The 26,040-nt window shown below is 38.6% G+C and overlaps 2 protein-coding genes across 16 annotated transcripts in view; one reads left to right on the top strand and one right to left on the bottom strand.

Moving 5' to 3' along the window:
- LOC100864158 (uncharacterized) overlaps window positions 1-26,040 on the top strand; it is a 157,988-nt gene that overhangs the window by 68,876 nt on the left and 63,072 nt on the right. For 2 of the 6 annotated variants that reach the window (XR_015290776.1, XR_015290775.1), the window contains exon 1: window positions 23,404-23,541. The exons of 2 other annotated variants lie outside the window; for them this stretch is intronic. The gene's annotated coding sequence lies outside the window, so the exon portion shown is untranslated. Of the gene's footprint in view, window positions 1-23,403; window positions 23,542-24,290; window positions 24,580-26,040 lie in introns of those variants that run through there. 2 more of the 6 variants (XR_015290783.1, XR_015290780.1) reach the window with 1 other exon arrangement.
- Window positions 1-26,040, bottom strand: part of sv (paired box protein shaven) — a 134,377-nt gene that overhangs the window by 71,062 nt on the left and 37,275 nt on the right. The window contains exon 1 of one of the 10 annotated variants that reach the window (XM_012483708.3): window positions 22,757-22,897. The exons of the other annotated variants lie outside the window; for them this stretch is intronic. Coding sequence (XP_012339162.1) covers window positions 22,757-22,784 — 28 coding nt within the window. The 5' untranslated portion in view covers window positions 22,785-22,897. Of the gene's footprint in view, window positions 1-22,756; window positions 22,898-26,040 lie in introns of those variants that run through there. 10 annotated transcript variants of the gene reach the window in all.

Raw genomic sequence — 26,040 nt, 5'->3', positions numbered from 1 at the left:
GTTCGACAATCACCAAGATTTTTTTCCACGACACGGAGGTCGCCTCTTAATGAAGGGTTTTTAATCTACGGTGGTGGATAGGATATATTACAATTTAGCGATATCCCCGTCCACCCGTGGTGGTAGTAATTTTCCGCGCTTTATTGCTTATAAGCGAAATACGATGGGGGACACGATGTGATTATAATTTATAAAATACGTTTGCCCAAGGGTCATTAATCACACGTATTTATCTTCCTTTTGCGTAAACCTTTTTTTTTTCCCTCTCTCTCTCTTCTTTTTTTCTTGAAATAAAACCTTTTAAAACTTCGCTGCTCCTCTGCTTTCAAAATCAAACACAATTAACCTTTGACAAGCTCGAATATTTGCTCGCAATTATAACTTTCCCCTTTATAATATTTAAATACGGAATCCACTAATCCCATTCGTCTCGCTCGTTCTATTTTCAAGAATTTCTCCAGCGCAGAGATTCCTACCCTCGAGGATGATGCCACCCACGAGGGCAGGTGTCACCAGACACCGCCATAAAACGGCGGATAATAACGCGCGGCATAATGACGATCGGTGGGCCATTGTTGGCGGCTGTTAAGGAGCCGTGAATGCGGTGTGGACTCGCGTCGACTCAACGAGCCATGGCGAGAAGCGGATGCTCCGCGCTGCTTCTGCCTCTGCCCTCGACAATCGAGATTGTTGGTAGTAGCGGAGTCCCTCGAAACGCCAACCATTTCGCTCTTCCAACAAAATTCATTATCCATCCGACGAATTGTTGGACGGGATCGATCTTCTTCTCGGTTTCCGCTTGCAATTTCGAACGGATTTGTCTAATATTGAATTTCAATTTAGGGGATAGAATTGATATATTGGAATAATCTTCTTGGAATATGGATTCGATGGAAACTAAATTTCGTCGTGGTTAATTGCCACGAGAGTTTCTCCGGCCGAATCGTCGCCACGACTGCGAATCGAGTCGTTCCGCAACGATATCAACCTGTGTTTATAAACAGAGCGCGTCGAAATTGTGGCAAATTGCGTGGAAAACGGGAGCCACCGTGTTTACACCTCTTCGGCGAACGTCGTCTTCTCGCGATCGAAACGGACGCAAGGCCGGTCGGAAGAAAGAAAAAATCGATCACGAATTGGCGATTTGTCCGCGTTTCTCGCCTAGGCAAGATTCGAAAACCGCAATGGAACAAGAAGAAATATCCCGTGAAAGTTCGTTTCATACACGGCCGGTGAACACCACGAACGGTGTATATTGTTCTTTCTTTTCAGTGGACAAATTGCGCAAAAGAATCGCTCGTTAGTCTCTTCTATTTGGAACGGGGATTTTTGTATAATAGAAATGTGACGAAATAACAGAAGAACATTATTTATCCAGTTTTTCCTTAAATTTTTCCACTCGTAATTTTCGGATTGGTCAAGTTATTACTTAATTTTCTATTCCATGGGAAAAGATTGTTGTTGCACGATACAATTCTTTTTAATTCTTTTCACGTTCACGTTGGCTCAATCGTTTCGATCGATTATTATTATTATTCGAGATATATAAATTATATTTCGTACATGATGGAGTAGAGAAGTAGAATCATTTTAATTGGAAATTTAAGAATTTTTTAAATAACTCCGGCATCACGGAGTTATTAAATTAAAGCTTTCGAGTGTAAACCACACACTTTCGTAACAAAAATTTCAACAACGTTTCGCAAGCGTTCGAGCTCACGTATCACGAAATGCACACCGATCATTTATCCACTCGTATCGTATTATCGGTATTATACTATGAACGTTCATGCAAATTTAAATTTTTATCATGACAAAAGTGAAGCTGTACAGAAATAAAGATCTAGTTTTCCATAAATTTCTTGCATAAATTTTCATATATCTACATCAACTTTCCCAAACAAGGAAGGAAGGAAGGAAGGAAAAACGTTCTTTTTAAAATGGAGAAAGAAAAGGAAAATCAATGATCACGAAGCAGAAAGGGACGAGAGCAAAGTTCGAATTCGGTGGAGGAGCAGCACGCCTGTTCCACCGAAAATCATTTGCAACGCGGCGTGACAGCCTATCATCCTGAAACCGCAATCCCGGTTATTGTACACCCGCGTACCACCAGTACGGATGGGTCGGTGGACTCGGGTCTGTGGCCACGCCGGCCATTATCCACGTCCGGTCAAGTGTTTCTAAACTACGATCGCTAACCCCGTGTCCAATTGGCGCGGAACACCGTGAACATTTAAATTCGACGCCTTCGTAATTGCTTCTCGATCGATCTGCCCCGATTGAACACGCCGCGGTTTATATCCTTTGCCTGTGCCGCTTTCCGCCGATCGAATTTAAAGACGAGGAGGAAGCGAGAGTGAACAAGTTCGATGAAATATTCTCTTCATATATTCCCCTTTGAATCGTTGACGAGATCTCGCGATAAAAAATTACGAAAGAGATAAATCTGGATGATCATCGTTTTCGTAACGAGATCAATCTCGAACGAGAGGGAAGGAGGAAGAAGAATGCATACGTCGATGTAATATCTATTACGGTTCATTACGCGTTGCGTAATATTGCGTGCACGGACGATGAAAACCTTGGAGCTCGTTACACTTTACGCGTACGGATAATTGCGCGTATTATTTAACGTCGTGGAATTGCGCACCGAAGGAGAGAAAAATATTCTCCGCCCATGGCTGTCGTCGATCGATCGATCGATTTCCGGCACGGTGCGCCGCGATCGCCTAATTATTAATCCCCTCGCGGAGGATTTATGGGGACAATTAACGTAGCTTTGATTTTGTGATAAGCGACGCTGGAGGTGAGATTCGACGCTGTGTGTGTGTTGTGTTGGCTTCATTTCCGGAAAAATGCTTTGTAATTTTTCTTCATTGATCGATAAAAAGTTCGAAATATTCTGCGTGTAAGAAAATAACGAGGAGGAGAGATTTGGAATCGATGCAGAAGAAAATTCGATACGGAATTAGAAATATATATGGTTAATTTTTAAGATTTTAAGATTTTCGCATAAATTATTTGCATCGTCGAACGCGGAAGAACAAAAGAAAGGAGTGTTTTCTTTGTTGAAAATAGCGGAAGAATATTTGAATTGAAATTGCTTCTATCCCCAAGTTTTTGTCTCTCGATGAAAGGAATGCTTTAGTTTTTTAGAATGGATTGCTCAACGATCCATGATTATTCACGTGTCGTAAGTAAAGTATGTCGAAGTTTGTTCTTTGATTCCTCGTTTATCGATCTTGTGTGAATAATGGAAGCGACGAGAACTTGTTTTAGTCCGTGATTAAAAACTATGATTTAAAAATCGATGATTGTTTTTACTAGGTTTATATCTGTGTATAAGCTCGTGCAAGAACGACGCGATGATTTTCTTTCGTTCTGTTCGTTTGTTAAAATAACGAGACGAGGTTTCGTTTAAATCGAAAAAAAGAAAAAAAAAAAAAAGAAATTTCGCGTTAATGCAATTTCTACTTTCTATATTCTCTTTTTATTTCTATCGAAACGAGACAATTCATTTTTATTTCGAGTATTAATAATATTCTAATGGGATTAAAAATTTGCAAAAAATTTTTTAGATCAGTTTGACATTTATTTTTTTCTTAACTATTTTCCCATTTGCCTGTAAATTCCTATCAAAATATCACGTATTAAAAAATATCATACGTATCGTTCTTGTATACACACAAGTCGTGGAATATTAACTATAAAAAAAAAAAAAAGAAAGAAAAATTTATTTCTTCGTCGAAAGAAACGATGGTCGATCGCATAACTCGAGGCAGTAACAATTACACGCTATTTGCATCGCTCATCAACAATTTATTCTGATTCCGATTAATACCAATCTATATGGAAATTCACGATGATAAATAGAATCCATAATCCGTTTCGATATATCATATTATGATAGATCAATCCTCTCCTTAGTTAATTAATTCAAATAAACGAGTACGATAAAAAAAAATTTATCCAACTGAAATTTTCGATTTCGTAAAAATCTCGATCCAATTATAATATTCACGATAATCCTAAAAACATCCCTCGAAAAATCAACCCTTGCACTATGAGGATCGTTCGCAACTAAAATTCCTTCGATTTCGCAATTCATCGCATTCGAAATCAATCACAATTGCTCCCCCCCCCCCTCCCTAAAAATAAGAAAAAAAACGAATAAATCGAATATTTTTCGGTATTAGGAGAAGAAATGCAGCTAGCATCCGGGTCGAATTCTCGCGAATCAAAGAGCGGACCGACGACTCTCGTGCAGTTTCTTCGTTCGTGTGGAATAGAGCAGGTTATCGGGAAAAGGGAAGGGTTAAGAAGCTCGTATGGTATTCCGGATCAATTAACCGAACAGCGGCGAGGTTAACACGCGTGTATGAAAAGGGATGGTGAGCCGAAGCCTTTGGTATGCGTGGCCAGATCGTTGCTAACTTGTGCGTGATGGCGTGTGTGAGTGGAGGATGATGTACCCTCGTTCGATTACTTATTTTTCCAACAATCTTAATCTTGATTTGTTGCACCTTGAAGAAATAACGACACCGGTGGCCAGTTTTGAATTTCACAAAAATTTCAAGAAAATACATTTCAAGATTTTTTTTATAAATATATAATAATCCAATAAGGAGAAATTTTGTATGATCGGATGAATGGAATGGATTTCGAGAAATTTTCATAAAAATTTACGTAATTTTTTTCCCGATATTTGTTTCTCCTCTACGAGGAGAAGAATTTATCAATGTTTAACATCGATCTGGCAATACAAAGATCCGTATTGGAATCCTGGTTCAACACCTTGATCGATCACCTCTTTTTCCCTGACATCATCCATCAATAAGTTCCTTTTATCGGATTATCGGATCAGAACGATCTATCTAGCTTTCGAGCAACGATAAATATTCGAATAATCTCTGTGCAGAGTTATCCCTCTGCCCCTCGAGACTTTAAAAAAATTTCAAAGAATTTCAAAAAATAATCACGAGATTCGTGAAATTCGATGGAAAAATTTTCTTCTCGATTCAAACGATTCTAAATTATATTGGAAATTTCATTTGTTCATATAAATAACATTGGCGCGAGAGGGAGAAGGATGGAGCACAAAGAAAAGGCGCGAAATCTCAAGCATGCGAGCAGCAATTGTTGGTGAACGGTCGTAAGATACGTCATATGTCCGTAACACAAGCGAAGCGGCGTTTATCATGTGAACACAAACGAGATTGTCACCTGCACCAGCAAGCGTGAGCACGCGCCCTCGTGCTACTCCCTTCCTTTTCGTTCTTACACCAGGTGTCCACGCTTGATTTTAATCCGTCACCCTCCGTCGAAGGTAGAGTTTCGTGATCTCGCGCGTGATCCAACAAACAGATATTTCTTTTCCGCCAATTTCTTTCTTCGTTTGCGAATTTTTCGTATAGACAATTAAACTTAACACTCGTATATATATTCGCAGAATATATCATCCGTAACTTTTATAAGGGTTGTCACGAATTTCTTTCAAATTAAGATATTTGATCAATGTTTAATTAAATTTTACGTTACAAATACTTAGACATTCAAAAAAGATAGAAAATCATTATATTAGAAATAATATTCCTTGATATCCTTTTCTCCAATATATATATATGTATTTTATCATTTCATTAATATTCTTAAAAACACGTCCAAATTATTTTTTCACCGAAATCGTAATGTGCTTCGCTCAGGTTTTCAGGAATCACGATCATTCCCAGAGGGCAGGTTTATTCAGACGCACGGATCGAGGGTGCACACAATTACGTCCCACCCGGTACATATGTAACAGGCCAAGTCTCGCGGATGCATTTGCTAAGCGGATGCATTCTCGGTTGTGCGCTCTCCGTATATACTTGCTGCCACTTGCCTCTTAGTCCACCTATCACCTACCCAGGCGAAACACAGTGGTCATTGTTTACGAGATTGTTTGTTAATACGACACAGGGGAGCCGGCGTTCCCCACTTTTAAAAGCCGCGTTAGCACCAGGGCGGTGTTTGCATTTCAAAGGAAAATCGTAAACGATCCTTGTTCCCGATCGGTTTGTTTGAAATTAACTTTTTTCTTTTTCTTTTTTTCTTTTCTTTTTTTTTTTTTTTTTGATTTTATTATGAATACATATTTAAGATTGCAACAAACTTCTCCTTCGAAAAATTAAAATTAACAGAATATTTATTATACGATAGATATAAGATAATTAGATTTCTATTATATATATATATGTATAAACAAATTATTAATAAATTAAAAATTAAATGGATGCAATAAGTTATAGAGTGCTTATAATACAATATAAAAACATTACATAATCATAATTACATGATCGACATAAAATCTAAATTTGTAATTTGCAAACAACAATCTAATAATTAACTGCCCGTGCAATTGCGTATCTACATCGAATCAACATACATTTGCGTGGCTTGCAATTTAGTTTACAGTTAAATATTTGAATATACAGTGCATAAAAGTTTCGAAAAGCATTTCTCTTAGAAGAATTGATCGAAATAAGTGGAGGAACAAGAGGACCACTGCACTGCACGATTTCATAAAACAATTTCAAAGCAAGATCCGATCCGAAAATGGACTGGAAACTCGCTCGCTTTAAATGGTTAATCGAAATAAATCCGAGAACGGGCAAGGGGATTGTGATATATTCCACGTGCATGGTCCCGCGAGCGCGGAAGCCTAGGATTACAAGTGGTCGTCTTTATCGGGCCAACTTATCATAGACTTTTGTGAGTCGGGGCGGTTATGCAAATAGGCCTCTCCATCTCTCTCTCTCTCTCTCTCCCGTGCCCTCTCCACGATCTCTAACCGCGCTCATTCTCTTTCTCCATCTCCCACCTGTATTCTTTTTATAGAGGGAACATTCATGGCGTGGCCGGGCCTTACCGTAAGGCCCTTCTGGCGAACGCCTCTGCCAACCAGTCCCGGTTGAAACATACGGCCGTGGCGCTGCTCGTGCTTCGACGAATTAGACGATTGTACGCGCATTTCAATGAAATCTCATTGAGAGAAAATGTAAATTCTCGATCGTTCTTTAAAATGATTTCGATAACATCGAAATTTGGAAATTTTGTTGAGCTTTCGCTCGTTTTGATAATTAGAAATTCGTAATGATAGATAATTTTATTTATTCGCTGTCTTTGGAGGTATATGGAATAACATCGATGATTGTTTCAGTTGATTGGGCATTAACTCGTTGAAAAAAGTAACTAAAAATTTCGATTAAAGTTACTTTGAGCAATTACTTATTAAAATGTTTGAACCTATTCGTGGTTACTATAGCTGACCTGTTACTGTACGATTATTATTACGTTTTGAATAATAAATTGTGGAAGTAACTTTATTCACAATTTCGATATTAAATTTTACCCATCGCTGCTTTTTGTGAGAATTAATTGGATTACATTTCTCAGATATAAATATTGAAGATCGATCGAGAGAGCGTTAAATAATGTGTGCACAAAAATTAAACACTTAGAAATTATCCTATATTGAATATTTCCAAGTATCTAATAAAGAATCTGAAATAAAAATATCGCTACGCGGAAAATATTCGAATCGAAAACATCTTCAAAGAAATTTTTTTTAAATTGACAGGAGGCCATTGACAGAAACGAGTCGATTTTTTTCCAAGCCACATGCACGCCTACGGGATCGGTCGATTGCTCCCGGTTTCTAGGAAAATCAGCTCGCATTATCCGCGAGCACGACGAGATTATGATAATTCGCGGTATCCATGCGCGAGGTGGACGATTTTTTATCCCTTCTTTTCTTTTTCTTTTCAAATCCATGAGTTTTATACCAACGCTAGGATTCTACTCGATGATCAATATCGTCAATAAGAGGATCTGCAGAAATCTGCACCAGTTTCTTAATCTCTCCAGGGGAAAATTTCCTCCATCGAAGTCTTGTTAACGTTAAAATTATCGGCGTTCAAGGTAAGATTGAAATATTTAAAAATATATCAATTTCTATACGCATTTCTGAAAAATTTTAATCAAAATATAAAACCTGAAGATTTTGATTTTCTCATTAGAAGCTCGTATTGAAAAGCAAGTTTTTAATTGAAAAAAATTTTTCAGATTAAATCAATTTACGTGCTTATTAGAAAACGTATAATTCTCTCTACAAAATAATATATAATAATTATTATTATAATTTTTATACATTCATCTATACGTTGTCAACAACAATTTTAGAACGAAAAAAAAAAAAAAAAAAGAACCGTCGTTAATAATCCTCCTAACAGTTCTTCTACCACTCGAATTACATTTTTTTCTATACACAGGAAGGGGGGGTGGATTGAAAATTTTTAATTTGAAATACGATCGGGGCAAACGGCACGGAACGATAAGGAATGAAACGATCGTTTTGTTTAATTGCCCCACAGTCGAGAATCTAGGAAATAAATTTCCGTTAAAGTACGACCGATTACCGCGAAATTCCACGAAACGGACAGTGTGATGCCTCGGTATCCTGCTCGAATTTTATATTCAGATTATTATACTTCCCTCCTCGCGTTTCCCCTTGGTCGACTGTTACGACTGTCGGAATCGTCCTGTTTTATCGTTTTATCGATTCGTTAGATGTTTATGGGACGAAGCATAGCCGAGGCGTGACGAAAAATATATCCTGACTCGTCGAGGGGATCCACGAATCGTCTCTTAATCGAATCTACAGCTATCGAGAATCTTCGACACGATTTTTCGCACACTTGATCGAGAGTTAAATAATGAAAAATTATCCAAAAAAGATTCGTGTCACGTCATCTAGAAAAAAAAAAAAAAAGAAAAAAAAATTCTATACTCTCTCAATAATCCAACACATTTTATTACGAATATTATTCTTAACATTCGTATCAGAAATTGTATTGTTCCAACGAATATGATATAAATCCACCATCCAGTGCTCTATCCCACATATAATTCTAGCTCCACGATACGTGCATTACGCGTAATAAAAAACGAGACACCCCTCCCCCAAGTGAGGCGGTTGAGCAAGTCGAAGGAGGAAAACCGGGCATACCGAGAAGAGGAAAGAAATCGCGATACGATCTTTAATTGTTCGCGGTGGCCGTGCAAAAGCGGGCTAAATCGAGGAGGCGCGTGGTGGGGGACACGCTTTTACCAGTCGAGAGCCGCTGGTGGCCCGGCGAAAGGTCATCAAGGTAAGAGCCGCTACCACGAGGTACACCGAATCTCTTTCGCAATGATCGACTCGTATGCTAAAAAGTCGTGTGAGAGTGTAATAAGCGTGCTGGCCGCCGCTCGATTGCGCGGCCACGCACGCTGCCTGTCGAGCGCCACGATCGATCGATCGCTTTGTCGATCGGTGGATGTCGATTGAAACGTTCTTTCTTGACGCTGGGTAAAAGTGGCCTGGCCTGGTAACGCCTGTCCAGTTGATCCGAGTACGCTCCCAGCCTGTTGGATACATACGCGCGCGCGCGCGTGTGTGTTTTTGATGGAATTTCGCTTGGGCGGATTTTTCGGAATAATTTATCCCCAGAGTCGAGTATCGAAGTTGAAGTTTAGAATGTTAGACGAGCGTGGGATATATCATCGAAATGATTTTCTATTATTGATTGAATCGTTTTCGATTCAATTTCCTGTCATCTCTTGAAAGAGATTTTTAAAATGTATTAAAAAGAATGTGTATAATTTAGAATTAAATTTCAAATTTAATCGTCTTTAATTCACGGGAAACAAAAAAAAGCATCTTTTAAATTGCATCTTAAATTTAAACGAAACATTGAACCAGCGTTATCGGCGCCACGCGTCGTCCATCGATCCGTGGCATAGAACGAGGAAATGCAAATCCGCATTGTCCTTTACACATAAAACCAGGATAAAAGACGTAAATGGCGTTCCTGCGCGCGATTAAACTCTATAAAACCGCGTGTATCAGCTTAGTCCGCCAAAAAACGCCGATACCGAGCGATCTTTTTAACCATCATTAGATCCATTAGAGCGGCCGATAAAACGCTCTAACACGAGATAAGTGTGTATACAGTTAGTCGCCCGTTGGAAAAACAAGGTGGAGCAAGGCCCAATAAGGATTTTCATCCCGGCCATGTCACGGATTGACGTTATTACAAACCGTATCATCGCGTTAATATTCCCCGCCGACGAACGAATCCTCTCTCCTTCTCCTGTCGTCCATCGATTCCCAACCGTTTCCATCCTCGTCCCTCGCGATCGAAGCCGCCACCACCACGTCGGAATAACTCGCCTCGTAAAACTTGTCCTCGAGTTTTTCGTCCCCTTATCTCGACTCTCGGTCGTGGAATCGAGTGGAAGCCGAGATCAGGTGCAAAGTATCGTAATTGGGTTTCACCGGAAATTACAAGGATCGCGGCGGCCAGAGGTGGAAGCGGCGGCCTACTTGGTGCTGCCTCTGGCGGCCAAAAAAAGAGGCAAGAAGGAAGGAGGCAGCGCCGGCTAGAAATTGCGTGGGCTAGTTGAACTGTTATCGCGTCCCTCATCGGCAAGGTGGAAAGAAAAGGAGAAAGAAAAAGAGGGGAGAGAATAGAAAGAAAGGAAGAAAAAGAAGAAAAATCGTTCTGGACTTTCTCCTCGAGCGAGCTTAACCCCCGTTCGAGAAACGATCCATCGCTGCAAAATCTTTTTCCTCGTCGATCGTCCTCGTCGCGACCTCGTCCCTCGTGGGCGTGTTCGCACCTGCCGTGTGCACGATCTCTACCAGTTTCTGACATTGTGTGTCGGCGATTCAGGAATAGCACATCGATTCCGTAGCGTAACAACGTGCCTTCCGTGATCTCGAGCAGTTTTCTGATCCTCCCGTACACCGTTAGACCGGCAGAGGATCGGAAATTTCGAGCTTGCTCGCTCGGTTTTCCGGTTTGTAGGCTGGTTGATGATAGGGGAATCGTGTAGATGATTGTAGACGGCTTGTTTTTGCGTGCGGAGATGACCGTCTTTTCAGAAACTGACACGGTTAAAGTTATTCGAGGAATCAAGAGGATTCGAATCGTCGATTTTTGATATGTATATATGTAAGAGGAACGAAGAAAAGAATCGTGAATTTAATAAATTTAAAATTTTATGTAAATTTGTTATTATTTATAATTGGTAGAGAATTGTGTAAAGAAAAGTAGTGGAGAGAATTTTAAGCCTGACTATGAATGACATTATTCCACTTTCACCAACGTGTAAGAACGAGATTCATTTATCGTCGGATTATTGTGCACGAAGAAAAAGCGACTTTAAATTTCACTGGTCGTAATAAAAATAATGAAAAGTAGATCGTACGGATTTTATATACGTCTAATTCTCAAAATGATTTATTATTATAAGATGGCTTAGAAAAAAATATATTTTACAAGTTTTACCTTGATTCAGATTAAATTTCATTCCTTCGAGTTTTTATTGCCCCTTTCATCTTTTATTTTTATTAATTTTTATTTATCTGCATTAAAAACTTCTGCGTGCGGAGAAATAGATTAAGGATAAAAACGAATCAATTTCACCTAGTTGAATGTGAAAGTAATATGAATTTATTTTTAAAAACATTTTTAAAACTAAATAGAAACTAATGCTCTCGTTAAAAATAAACCAACTTAATTATATCCATTATTGAAACCATTCGACAAACTCGATATAATTGTGGATTGGAAACAAATTATCAAGTAACCGAGAAACTTTTATCATCCCTTTCATGATAACAAAAGACACGTCGCATCTTTACTGTATTACTAGATTCAAACTCTATCGAATTAAATTATTCTGCATCGATCTACTATTATAAATAATAAAACCTATTTATCAAGCAATACTAATAAAACGAATCATACAATCCAATTGACAACTCGATTCCTCCTCGTCCAACTCCTACATCCCTTGGATCCAAGATTTCACCAAGGTCCAGGAAGAGAGTCTTAAGGATACTTCAACCCCGGGAAGCGGTGGTTTCGCGTCTCTCGACAATACTCGTTTCATATTCGCTGAACTATGCAACGCAGAGGAGCAGAGATTAATAATTTGCAGTTCCCACCCCGCCATTATCGGGGCACGAGGCAGGCGGATTGCGAGCATGATGCGGTGCGCTCAGCAGCCGCGGCTGCAGGGTCGACCGGTCACGATGGCTCGGGTAATGATAGCCTGCCCTCGCCTCATAATCAGTCCCCCCATCTTAATTTATGTTTTGCCCCTCCGCCGGGCCCAAGCCTCCGCCACGGACGCTTCGTCTTCGATGTAGGTACCTGCTGCTCACCGCCTCGCCTCTTTACTCCCGCTAATTTACCGTAATTCGACCGCGAGACAGCCAACGTACTTTTGATTCTGTCGCTGATTTGTTACGAGCACGTCGATCCGACCCCGGACGACCCTCGACGCCGTGCATCCCCGTGCTTCCGGCCGGATGGGACCCATCGGAATCGGTGTTCTCGTTCGATCGTGAGACGTTCGATTGTGCACGCGGATAATTGTGGCCGACGGTGGGAAGGATGACTCTTCCTTTTCTTTTTTTTTTTTGGAGGAAGAGGAGGAGAGGCAAATGTTGAATTTAAAATAATTGTATCGGATATGAATATACGTAAATATTTAAACGAGAAGAAGTTTAAGAAACGGTGTTTACAATACGTTTCCTTCGAAAGAAAATAAATTTGAAATTGATCAGATTTATATATTACGATTTATATACAGGATAGTAGAGATTCAAAGGAGTTGAAATAATTAATGATTTCTATTTTTATACCACGGCTAGAGGATCTTATCTTATATTAATTATCAATAATGAAAACATTCATCGACTATTTCGAAACGAGCGTTGCAACAAGAGAAGACAAACATTCTTATGAAAGCAACTCTTCTTAAAGAGATTCCGCTTTTTACCCGTCCAACGTCAATCCCTTTTCACAAGTTTTTATCATACGAAAAAAAAAAAAAAAGAAAGGAAGAAAAGAAAAATGGAGAAACGTGAAAAATCTTCTTCTACCAGTTTTCTCGACGCTTTTTATCCTCCGATCATCATGCTTCTTTTCGCTCTTTCGATCAGAATCTTTCGCGAATAAGATAAGGAAACGAGATGAAATTATCTCGAGCCAATTATATCGATCATTTTTCCAAGGTAACAACGAAGAAATAACACGTGAAACCGATCGAAATTAATGAATTGCGCGCGGTTAACCGATGCTCCGAGGCTGGAATTAAGAATCCTAAGGTATCGGCCATTGCGTGTGGATGATAGCTGACAAGTACACGCAGTTTGTTGACCCGAGCCCCGGCTCGCCTCGCCGGGACTATTTGCTAGCTTAACTCGACAATTCCTCGCTCTGAACAAGTTGCAAAGGTCTCGTCGTAAAACCTTAAAGGCCACTCTCGACTCTTTTAACCTTGGGATCGCTTCTGGGATACTCCGGATGACCCCGAGCCTTATTTCTCCGTTGCTCGCAAACGTATTCCCTTTTTTTTTCTCGACTCCTAGTAAATTTTTTAAGTTATCCGTTGTTTCTTTCTTTTTTTATTTTATCACTTTCACGATAGATATTCACGAAAAATAGAGAAAAGCCAATACCTAAATTTTGTTTAGGTGAAGCAAATTTGAACAAAACTGTCATATATAAATGTTAGAATAAGAAAGATACGAAAATAGAGAAAAGGCAATACCTCGAATTTTATAATCGTAAGTGGAAAATTTCAGTACGTTATATATATGCTTGGCCTAGAGTTGTTGGAATGAAGGATTTCTAAATTTTCTTTAGATGAAACTATCATGTATAAATTTTAGAATAAGAACGATATACGTGGAAAAGAGATTGGCAATATTTTATTTTGTCCCGAAGAAATGTCAAGCAAGGGGGATTACAACGTCGTAATTGCAAGGGCGAATTTAGGAGGAGGGTAAAGGACAAGGATCGAGGATGGGGAACGATGGTTTCACGGTATGACGATCGTAAATCGAGCACGCGCCCGATCCATTCTTATTTTCGCCATGCACGAGCACGCTTCACGTGCCGATCCATCGATTTGCATACGATCGATCGATGGTTAAGCGGCGATGGTCGCGTGGCGAATCGCAATGCGATCCGCACACCTTGCCAATTATGATGTTCCCCACGACTGTTATCAGATTATCCGCCCGTCATTTATTCGCATCCCCGCGCTAATGATTTCCACCGAGCGTAATTTACGCGTCGATACGTGTGCAAACACTCTTCCGGATAATGCCGCTCGAAATTGCAACCACTTCTCGATCGTTAATGGCCAACTGCGGCGTCTTTTTTTTTTTTATCTACCTTGGTAAATCGTTTTTTTAAAAACGTACATTGAATATTCATGTCGATAGTTTTTCTCCCCGTACGGGAGAATCCTAATTTATACGAATTCTTGTTCTCGGTGTTTTATTCGTTTAGTTTTTCTGGATTTTTCTTTAGAACAAGTGTTAGGTTTATCCGCCATCTTGATTGGAACGAATATTTTTTAACGTTTCTTTAATTGTTGTTCGATTTAAATTACGAGCTATTCGTTTTTAAAATTAGTACATTTTGATTAATTCAATTTTTATTTAAATCAGATGTATATCTTGAAACGTTCGTTTCTACAATATTGCAATCTCTTTCTTCTTCTTGCTGTTACGATAAGCTAGGCGTGCGTTTGATTCAAAGTAGATTGGTGTCGTTCGTAATCAGACCTGACTCAGATACCTCGTTCGCTGTAAGGTATTTTCGATTTTTGTTGCGTATTAATATCGAATCGTTTCGAATTTTTGTTAAATTTATATTACAAACTATTTATTTTGATTCTCTAAATTAATCTGTATGAAATATATTTACACTAGTGTTGTGAATTTATTAAATTGTTTATCTCGAACCGATATATTCAACAATTAAATACAATTATACGTTTCAAATAATACTTTGAAACGATCAGATAAATTTTAATTATGCAATATAATGAAATATACTCGTTTCCGTTGCATTATTCGTTTAAGATAGATTGACACAGTGAGGTTTAAAATCCTAAAAAATGCTTCGTTCACTGCAATACGAATTACACGATCTTTTCATTCCCATCACCTATTATTATAATCCATAACACAACGAGCACTGCATTTTCATATTAGATTAGAAAGGGATTAATATCGTTCCGTAGACAGGCTAGTAAGTGTACATATATATAAATATGCTTCTTGAAAGAAGATTGAAGACCGTATTCCACTTATCGAGGTCAGACACCCATAGGTTATCTACGTATCGTAAATCGACTTGAAACTTCATTACACTTGGAATTTCCTTTCTTGCACTACATTATCCCTGGTCTTCTATTTCTACAATACCATTCACGACGTTTAATCTTCATCATCTCTCGAAACATTATCTCGTAATCCCATCCCATACCACTCTTCTTTCTTTCTTTCTTTTTTTTTTTTCTTCCTACCCATTCACTCGTACTCCACCCTTGCACTGCGTTTCCCCCCCAATTCAAAAACTGGGAAGGGATGCTTCGAACGAGAGCCCGTGAAAATGGCAGAACCGTGACGTGGATCGACACGGCACAACCGTTCGTGTCGATCGAGTGCGTTAATCTGAGAGCGGACGAAACAACCGAACTGCGGAAGAAACGCGGCGGCCATTAATCGAACGGTTCGATGGTCAAGAACCAGTTCGCAATCAGTTCAACCGGAAAACTGGGGCGGGGGCCACTGGGTGTTTCACGTGGTGCGTACACGTGGTGCGTGCACACGAACGTAAACATGCCGTGCGGAAAAATCTGTGGAGAAACGTTTCCGCCAATTTTATTGCATCTCCACCCACACACACTTTTCCAATTTTCTCGATTATTACGTCAAATTATTCGAACGTTTTCCTCTATTTTTTTTTTTTTTTTCTTAAATTAGATGAATTATGTACGTTAGTGTTGTACTTTAAATCGTTCATTTCGAAAAGATTTTATTTGGATGAATTTTAATTATATATAATTTTTCTTTATTTTCGTTAATTTTATGGGTTGCAGCGAATCCAATTCGAATTTTTTCTTTCGGTAAAATCTTTTCATCGTACATTCGACTTGATTGAATTTTAAAAATTTGTCAAACAGAGATTCAGCTGAATTGAAAATCATCAAGGGATAAGATTCATCAAGATCAGATTCACAAACGGTTGGGATAATTTTAAACCAGCTCCATCTCATCTTGAACCGCTTCAACCCTGGCAATAAGTATCATTACCCTACCCACGCTAGGCAGAAGCATAAAGTGGTCAAGTTGGAAGCGTGCGGTGTGGCCTTGGAGCGGGGTAGAATTGCGAGATATCGGGGGGCGGAGGTCTAGGTCTAGGAGCGTAGGATATAGCTTGCGAGGGTGCAACGTGTGGCCTCGTTACACGTTAATGGCGTCATGCTCTGACGCCCCACAGACTGCTCCCAGACAGCCAATGCCAGCCGTCGAACAGTCGATGGGACCCTTTTTCGAGTTCCAACTTTTAATCGCCGTGACTGCGACACTTATATTCACGCGTCAGTGCAATTGATGCAAAAGTCATTTCTAAAATTTCCGTTTCCATTGTTTCCAAGGAAATCAGTTTCACGGAGGAAAGGTTCTAATCGAAATATCGCCACAAAGTGAACATATCCATTCCACCGATCGAGGATCGATAGTGCAACAGGCTTCTTCCTCTACTTTCTCCACTTGGTCGGCTTCGAGAGATCCGGTATTATATTAGCTCGGATTTCCACTCCGCTTTGCACTATCGATCTCTCGTGAAATTCTTCAACGAGAGATGTCGTCTCCCTGCGCGTTCCAGTTTCGAAGAGATAAAACGCCGATTAATCCGCGCGGCCTATAAATAACTCGGATCGGGAAGAAGGGAGCACAAGGCCTTGCCGATTGTTTTTTTGCGAAACAATTAGAACCGGCTCGACGTCTTAATCTTGGGCCGGTGATCGAGCGAATTCTTCTTACGCGCCATCCCCCAGATTGTACTCGATTGTTATTTATGGCAGTGCGAGAGGTGATACGATATTTCTTCGTTCTTTTTTTTTTTTTTTTTTGACTTCGAACCGGTTCGAAACTTTGCTCGCTTTGCGTAAAAATTATTCGTTTTGTTATACGTTTTATAGGGATCGAGAAGCTCGTTAAAAATTTTTACGGAAGTATATATAATAGAAAATGTAGAAAAATCGAGAGGGAGATTACGTGAAAAACTTTTCTGTACCGGAAATATCTAAGTTAATTTTCCGATTAGAGAGAAGATAATTTAAGTTAAATTATTTTCCGATTTATTGATATAGTATAAATAAGACGCATCGAAAGAAGAAAGAAAAAGGAACGTATTATAAGGTATGAGTATAATTAGCAGAAGAATAAGATAAGAAGAAGTAACGATTATGCCAATCTGTTTGGCCAACGACACGCCGCCGTTTCCATCGAGTTTCTTGTATTACTCGCATCAATTACTCGATTCGCTTGCACGTATAACGACAGTCACGTTGCAACGTGTATCTTGTCGATGATGGAAAACGAATGTTCGTCGAAATATGGATGCTCAACATTTCGCGTAATTACTTGCAAAATTTGGTTACGTAATTTGATTTAACTTGATATACTTTAGCCAACCATTGAAACCAATCCTCCAAATCCTCCACGTTCTTCATAAACGTACGAGCCTGTATATTTCCTTTGAATAGGATTCATTAATTGCTTAACTTTTGCAAAAAAAATATTGTAAGAACGAAAATTGCCTCTTGTAAAAATTAACTTCGCGTTAACCGGTCATTTTTTTTTCTCTTTTTTCAAAGAACAGGACTATCTTAGTTAAAAGTGGAACAAATGGAAATATAACTGCAGTATAACGGATCGCGGTATAATCAAGACGAGCCAGATCCATCGGAATGATGTTCTCTTAATTAAAAATTCGCCCGCAGGTTTTCCTTAATTAACCATGATAACAGGTCGTGTCCAAGCTTTCTCTGATAAACCTAATCTTCCCTCGATCGGTCTTTCCACGCGAAACTGATCGTCTTTTTCCGATAATTTCAACTTGTTACGCACACACAGTTCGTGGTGTCACTCGCCGTAAATGAAGCGCAAAAAAAAAAAAAAAGGCGGCGAGAAGAAAGACGGATAAAAAGGAGAAGTCGAGGTGGAGGTGGAAAAGTTTTCATTTAAATTCTACTCGAAGCTATATTGCACACACAATTGCAAGAGCATCGTGTTCTCGGCTATCTCGTTGCCGCAACTGCACTTCCTTCGACCATTTGCTTGCGCAAATATCCTCGAATAGCGATCGTGCATCGCTCATATCCGCGGAAAAACAGGTACCTTCTCGAATATAAAGCGTCCTACGCTACGATAATCTAGCTTATCTCCATGAAAACAAGATATATTAATTGTAAATTGAGATAATAGTAGCTGTTACTATCCTTTTCGAAGAGAATAATTTAATAACCATTAATAGGAATAGGAAATATTCCTTAAAATGACTAATTTCAGGATTTTTTATATAAATATTATAACACAGAGTATAATAAGTTTTAAAAATAATAGACCGAATCTATTTTTTAAACTACGACACTTGTAATCCTGTAATCCTTGTAAAAGCTTGAAATGATTTAGATCAAAGACAAAAACAAATACAGATATTTCAAACAACATTATGCAAAATTCTTCTGATGCATTTGCGATCAAATCACTTCTTGCATCATATCGATGATAATAATTTAATTATTTATTATCGCAAGAAAATATTATATTACAAAGAGACTACAATATCCATATCAAAAATTCATTGAGCGAAAAGTGTGCCATTGACATTAGAATAATCTCTTAAGTAAACCACGTACCAATTATATCATATATAATGCCGAAGGATATTAAATATTTGGCGGCGAAAATTATCCCTTTAATTTTTCATTATATTTATTATACCAAAAACTCTCTACACGTACGTGCTGTTAATAATACATACGTATATGGCATTATAAGTTTCTTCGTGCACACTACTTAACCATATATGGAGCAACAGTGCACCGGTGTGGTATCTATATCAAAAATTCACTACACGTATCTTGCTACACGCAGCATAGCATAGTTTCATCATGTGCGGGGTATGCGCGCGCTCTAAGCTTCGAATTTAAACTCGGCGTGTGGGTGGCGGTCGTGTTTTTCGAGGATGGCCTCTGGCCGCGCGTATCTACGACGAGCAACATTGTCGAGGAAAGCGCGGTCGATCCACCGCCGATATTAATGGCACGGTAATTAGCGTGGCGGTGGTTTGTTGCCTGATTGCTTTCGTACCGCGGTTGTTCGCTCGCCGTTTTGTTTTGAGAAATGAGCGCAGTGGTCTGGTCGAGGAATTTTTTTGTCGTTAATTAAACGGCCGTGCTCTGATGTTGAATGGACCCTAATGGTACTCGTGTAAGGTAATGATGTAATCGAGGAGTTGTTGAATCAATGTGATAAATCGGCCGGTTTCTGCGCGTAAATCGTAAAATTTTCTTCGATGAAACGTCAAGATTCGATGTCATAAGTCGAGCGTTTTAAATCTTCTTGCCGATATTATTTTCTACGTTGTCAGGGTTCGTTTGCCGCATAAATTGGAGATCGGCCAGGTTTCGTGGAAGAGAAATTCTTTGATGTAATGACAAGATTCTAGGTAGTTTCGTTGGAAATACAGGAAATCAGTCGTTTAATATTATTTTGCTTAGTACTTTTCCTTTTTTTCTTTTCTCGCCGTAAAGTGTACAGACACTTTTTAACCTTTTGTAGTTCAACCTCTTTTTCATTAATTTCTCTTTTCTGATTCTCTTACTAATTTCTTACCGATAATGATTGCTAACATTCTAAGAGCAAGAATTCGAACAAGCTTTGTAACGATTCCTATTGTATTAGACCGTGGATACCATCTTCTTTAAATTATCCCTAATTATTTTAATCAACTATCCTAACCGTATGTCTTAATATTCCTCTATTAGGCAGAATTTCTAACGTTAAATTAATGTCAATATAATGACAAGCAGAATTAATAAATCTATGAAAAAGATACGAAAACGAACGACGTTAAATAATAATAATAATAATGTAATTCTACACAATTTATCCTAAATCGCTTGAAAGTTCGTTTTCGATGACCGGTATGCACCAACGATGATACCGTTGCGAGGCAAAGAGCCACACCCTTGCCGTTGCACACATGCACATTGGCGTACACGCGATGGATGCAGCGGCAGATACACGTGACTATGTATACACAACCGCTCTCGCGGTCGTACCGATTGTATCTAGGCGTCGGGACGCGGCAGAGCCATGGAAAAGGGAAGAGCCATGATGGAATTCGAGGCGAAATCGCCGATTTCCAGCATCGATCCGCCGGCTTCGTGCTTACAACGTTTCTCGTCAGATGCACGAATTCCACGACATTCCTCTCTTAAAGAGATCGGAAGATCTGCCTTGAAATCAAAGACGGATCAAAGGAAAATCGAAATGCGACTACTCTAAGACGTATAGAAAATCGGGAATTATTCGAGACTATTCGAAGGCGTAGAGCTCGGTCTTGGTAGCGAGAGATTCCGCGGAGTTCGATCGTTTCTCCGCTGTCCGCGTGGAATAATTTACAGGCTCGTGACGCCGAGAGAAAATCGAACGGCGGAACAGAAATTACGCGGTTATCCCGTCGAAATTGGCACGACTACTCGGTCTCGCGCCGTATACACGGTACCAGCGTGTCGTCGAACAGCTCCCTCCACGGCGCGTGTCATTAAACCAGTATCCTAGACAACTGGCGCTGATTATTTAGCAATACAAATCATTCCGCGTGCGAGCTCTATCTCTGGATCGGTCTGTCCTTGTCCGTACACCGTGCACGATGCTGGCTCCATCTTCGTCACGCTCGCGACCAAGCGGGTTTTCGCGTGCGCGGGCGTGGTACGTACCACTTACGCGCGAACGGAGAACGAGAGACACACGCACGAACGAGGTGTACACCGGTGAATGTTACGTGCACCGGTGTGTACGTGTACATCAGATAGCCGCGTGGAGAAACAGTTTCGTTGATTAGCGAGCTCGTTGAACCGGCCGTATTACTTTGTCGAATCGCAGAAACGCTTCGTCGAGAGACTTATGGCGGTCACCGGGCTTAAATATTGTCGCCCGTGTCCACAGAGAGCTTTATCGACCGACTCTGACCGTTGCTCCTGGACGGAAGACGGGAAACGAGATGGAGAAGTATGGTAGTTGGGAATTTGTTTGCGACTCGAAGTGATCGTGTAGCTTGATTGTTTGAATAGATGCTGGTTTCTCGGGATTTCATGATGGCCGGTAATGAGGTTTTGTATCGAGATTTCTCGTTCACTCGACTTACGTTTGGCCTACGAGTGTAGAATGCAGATGTAAGGGGAAATTTAACTGATATAAACATAATATAACTCTATTTTCTCGATAAATATTTGTACTGTTTATTAAATGGATCTTTGCTGATCTACTTTAGGTACTCTGTTTCTATTTGTATGTGAATAAGATAATAATATGGATTCTAATATCTAATATAAAGAAGAAGATATTGAGAATTTTGTTTCAAGCATTGAAATATAGTCATAGATGCTTGTATTCATGGAATGAAGATATATAAATATTTTCAATTATTATAGTTGAAATTATATATAGTTAAAGATAATATAATTTTATCTTTTGCTTAATCTAACTTTAATATTATATTATTTATTGGAAAAATCTTACCTGTTTTGTTTAAAGTAGAATAATTTTCTTTATAACTAACTTAATTGCTTAATAATATGATGTCTCTGAGAATTCCAAAAGTTTCAAACATTTCATATTTTTGCTCTTAATTAATATAACATCTTATTGATATATGTTAAATTCTATCAATTAATTTTTCATTCATCTTTAATTATATTTAGATTTGCACTTATAATCTTTATTTTTATAATTCTTTAATTTTATTTATTATAACCATTCTACAGGATTTTGTCAAAGAATTAATATACTTTAATTTCACCAATTTTAATTTTAGCAATTAAATGAGAATTAAATATTATATTTTATTAGAGCTATATAAAATGTTTTTAAAATTTTTAAATCTCAAAGAAAAATCTAATATTTGCATAATTTCTTAATTATCCATATAACTTAATATTATATTTATCTGAAATACTGTTCACTAAACAGTATTAATCAACAAATACTTCCTGATTCATTTAGTAATTTCATTTACAATTAATTTAAATAATAATATAAACTATTAATAATACTTGTAGAAAATTTTTAAAATCTATTAGAAAATATCTATATTTTCAAAACATATTTAATCACCTATTTGATCTAATTCTAATCTATATAACCTAACACTGTTCATTGAACAAATCTTTCTTGATTAATTCAAAATATAGTTACTTAATTTGCAATTAACTAAGTATTAATATAATATATTTAAAAAAAGTTATTCAAACTTTTAAATCTCAATGGAAAACTAACACTAACAAATGGTATTCAACTCGTTGTTTACTGAATTTTTAAAAAGAAAGTTATCTTTTTACAATTAAACATAATGCGTGTAAAAAGAAAAAAGATTTAAAATTTCTAAATCCTATTAGAAAAATTAGTATCTATATTATTTCCTAAACATATCCAATCATCCATTTGATATTATATCTATCTAACCTAACATTATTTTCTGTACAAATTTATCTTGGTCAATTCAAAATACACTTATTCTACTTACAATTAAATATTAAAATTAAATGTAAAAACTTAAAATTTTTCAAAAACCTTTAAATCCCAGGGGAAAAACACGCATCTACGTTATTTCTTATCCAGTCATCCATCTTGTATATCATTGAAGTTCAAAATTTTCACATCCACCATAGCGATCGTTTCCAATAGAGACGCTCCTTTAGTATCAAGTTGCTCACGGTACTGGTTCGATGAGTCATCTTGCGAGCAGAGAGATCACGGGATAACGCGTTATCACAAAGGTCGTCGGCCAGATTGATGTTATCATAGAACTAATCAGCGCACAAACAACCGTTCAACGAGACGAATAAACTGACTAAAAGTCAATGGCGCGACGGTCGCTTCCTGAATCGTGCAAGGCGTCATCTGACGAATAGTAGGCGAGCATTCTCGATACCAGCGCCATGAAATAGTTAATCTCAAGGTGAAATCAAACATGGTGAAACAAATTGGCGTCCAATCGAAGTATCACCGTGGCCGGTTGACCCGAAATACACGCTCGAAATAATCGCCGCCATTAGTTTCTTCGCGCGATCATCATTTACTCGAGACCGCTATCAGTGTACGGTGGAATCGATCTTTCATACTGAACATCTTTCTTGCACCGAATAATATTTCCTTATCCTTCGGCCATTTGTATTTATTAACTGAGACGCGTAGTTACGTATGCATGTGTGAATGTTGTGTGCGTTTTGTGGAATGTTGAATATAATGAAGATCATCCTGCGACATTTCTTGGAAATTGGAAGGATTGGATGGAAGTTCATCTTCAGAATTGGAAATTGAACGTAAACTTCATGAAATTATTGAAATTGAACAAGGTAAAACGTAGTTATAGATTAGATTTGATTGCTATTGTTAAACCGACCATAACCTCTTCACATTTATGTCAATCCCAATCATTATTAACAAACCATTATTCATCATTATTTCATTTATTTAAAACTTTGACTATTGAAACATTTTCTTTATCTCTCTTTCCTCGAAGTAAATTAAAATCATTATCAAAAATAACATATTTAAAAAGATCAATGGAAAACGGATACGTTGCATATCTTTATCTCAATTTTAAAAAAAAGAACACATTGAAGGAAATATTATTTCCATAAAAAATGTAACACAAAACACATGTACACATAACATACATAGTAAATGAACGAGCGTTATCAAATATCATCTACAAAGTTCACCTCGCTAAACTAAATAATACTACAGAAATATCAAAATTGATACGCATATTGCGCATATCTATTTTCCATTGGATCCCTCAACAATTCATACTTCTCGTACTTTCTTCAACGACTCTTTCCACGAGATCGCAACGTCTATCGACAGAAACATCCACTTATCGCTCTCCCTTTATCGTTCGTTCCTCGAGAGGCTCCCGACACCGCGATTCGCCTTAATCGGAAGCGGGATCTCGCGGTATCGACTTTCGGATTTTTTCCCCTCCCGGTTGAACCGAACGACTCGTCGTGGCCGATGTCATTATCCTAGGAGTAGTAGATAATGGCGGCTGGTCCGCGCGAATGCATGGATCGGCAGGCGAGGCATGCAGGGGCCTGGAGCCGCATTATCGCGGGATTACGTAAGCGCGGCATACGGTACGCTTGTGTGTTACGCTATAATTAGGACCGGGCTGGCATAACCGCGAGCCGCCGCCGCCAAGCGCAAATACGCCTGTGTAATCCGCGTCCGTATTAACGACCGACGATAAACCTTAACGGGGGATGGATCCTCGGAGGCACGAACAAAAACAACCGAGGCACGTTCGATATATAGCGATGGAAAGAGAGAGAGAGAGAGAAAGAGCGGCGGCGACGGTGAAAGGATACACTTCTGATGGGATACACGTCATAGTGGGTATATAAGTGTAGCGATATAAGTTGGTTATTTTTTTTTTTTTTTTGTAATTGGCAAAAATGATAAGAAGTTTTAGTTTTAGTAGACTGGTGAGAAATAGATTGTTATAGGAGTAAATGGCATGAAAGATATTTTGTGTATTTTGTGGATCTTTGGAATATTTAATGAAAAAAAGGGTATAAAGTGAAAGTGTAAATGAACGAAGAGTGGAGAATATAAGTAAACAGAAACTAGGAATCTTTTGCTTTCTTTGATGTTTGTAGTATGATTGTTCTTCCTTAATATCTCTTAGGAATAAGATCTGTTAGAATTATCAAAAGTACTTTCATTTGGTCAAAAATTTCCACAAAATTCTAATTCAACTATCTCAGAAATTAATAAATCTATTCCAATATTAAACAATAATATTCCTATTTTATTCAATCTGTAATATATAAACAAAGTGATAAAGAATAGAATTAGACATGATTCTAGATTATTAATTGTAATTCTCAAATAGATTCTTTCATATATTTGTCATAATTTCTACAAATTTCTCTCACTGACCATATATTAAACTCAAAAAAAGATCTATATACGTATAGATGATAGAGAAATGAACTAGTATACACAATGATCTGTACATAGCCACAATTATTAAGCCTAACTCATCTCCAAATATCCACAAATCAAACCCCAGAAATTCTCACGAAAAATATCTGTACATAATCCAAATTTCCAATGATCATCCGTTAATATTCATTAAATCCAACGATAACACCTTAACTGTTCAATCTCTCCCTTGAAATGGCCACAAATCAAGCTCAGAAATCCGCGTGAAAAAGATTTACAAATACAAATCGACGGATACAAGCGCAGCACAATCCTAATGCCATAAATCAAATCGAGGCAACCTCTCTCTAACCAGGCGTCTCCAATAAATTAATAACCGTGCTCGGGGTTACGGTGTGGCCGCGAGTTCCTCCTCCGCGCGGGCGAGTGGCGAAAATCAAGATCTCGCGGTTCTCGTTCACGACGTACGCTTGATTAATACCCAGATGTAATTACCGGGGCGGTGGAAGGGCGCTCGCGAGAAAAGGGCGGACGAGCGAGGTCCAAGCCTCGGCGGGAGAAACGTTGAAGAAGGAGGGGAGCAAAGGTGACCAAGAGGAGGAGGAGGAGGAGGAGGAGGAGGATGATGAGGAGGAGGAGGAAGAGTTAAGCTGCCGAGGGAACGAAATCCTGACAGATTTCATCGTGGGCTGACGTAAACAATTTGCGAATGTAAATACCTGTTGAATATTGAGCGCGGCTCGGGAGAGAGAGCTCGAGGGGCCTCACACCTTACGGCCCGTTTACCCTTTAAACTTGTGATTACCTCCACCTACCGCGGCGAGCACACACTATAAGCGCCACACGTGTATCACGAGTATACAGGGTGATTTATAAATTTAGGCTCACAATTCAGGGGGTAAAAT

This window comes from Apis florea, unplaced genomic scaffold, assembly GCF_048593485.1.
Source record: "Apis florea isolate Af1SG1 unplaced genomic scaffold, ASM4859348v1 contig_2291_pilon, whole genome shotgun sequence".
Taxonomy (NCBI): Eukaryota; Metazoa; Arthropoda; class Insecta; order Hymenoptera; family Apidae; genus Apis; species Apis florea.
The sequence above is the reverse complement of the archived record's forward strand: the minus strand, read 5'-3'. Positions and strand labels throughout refer to the sequence as shown.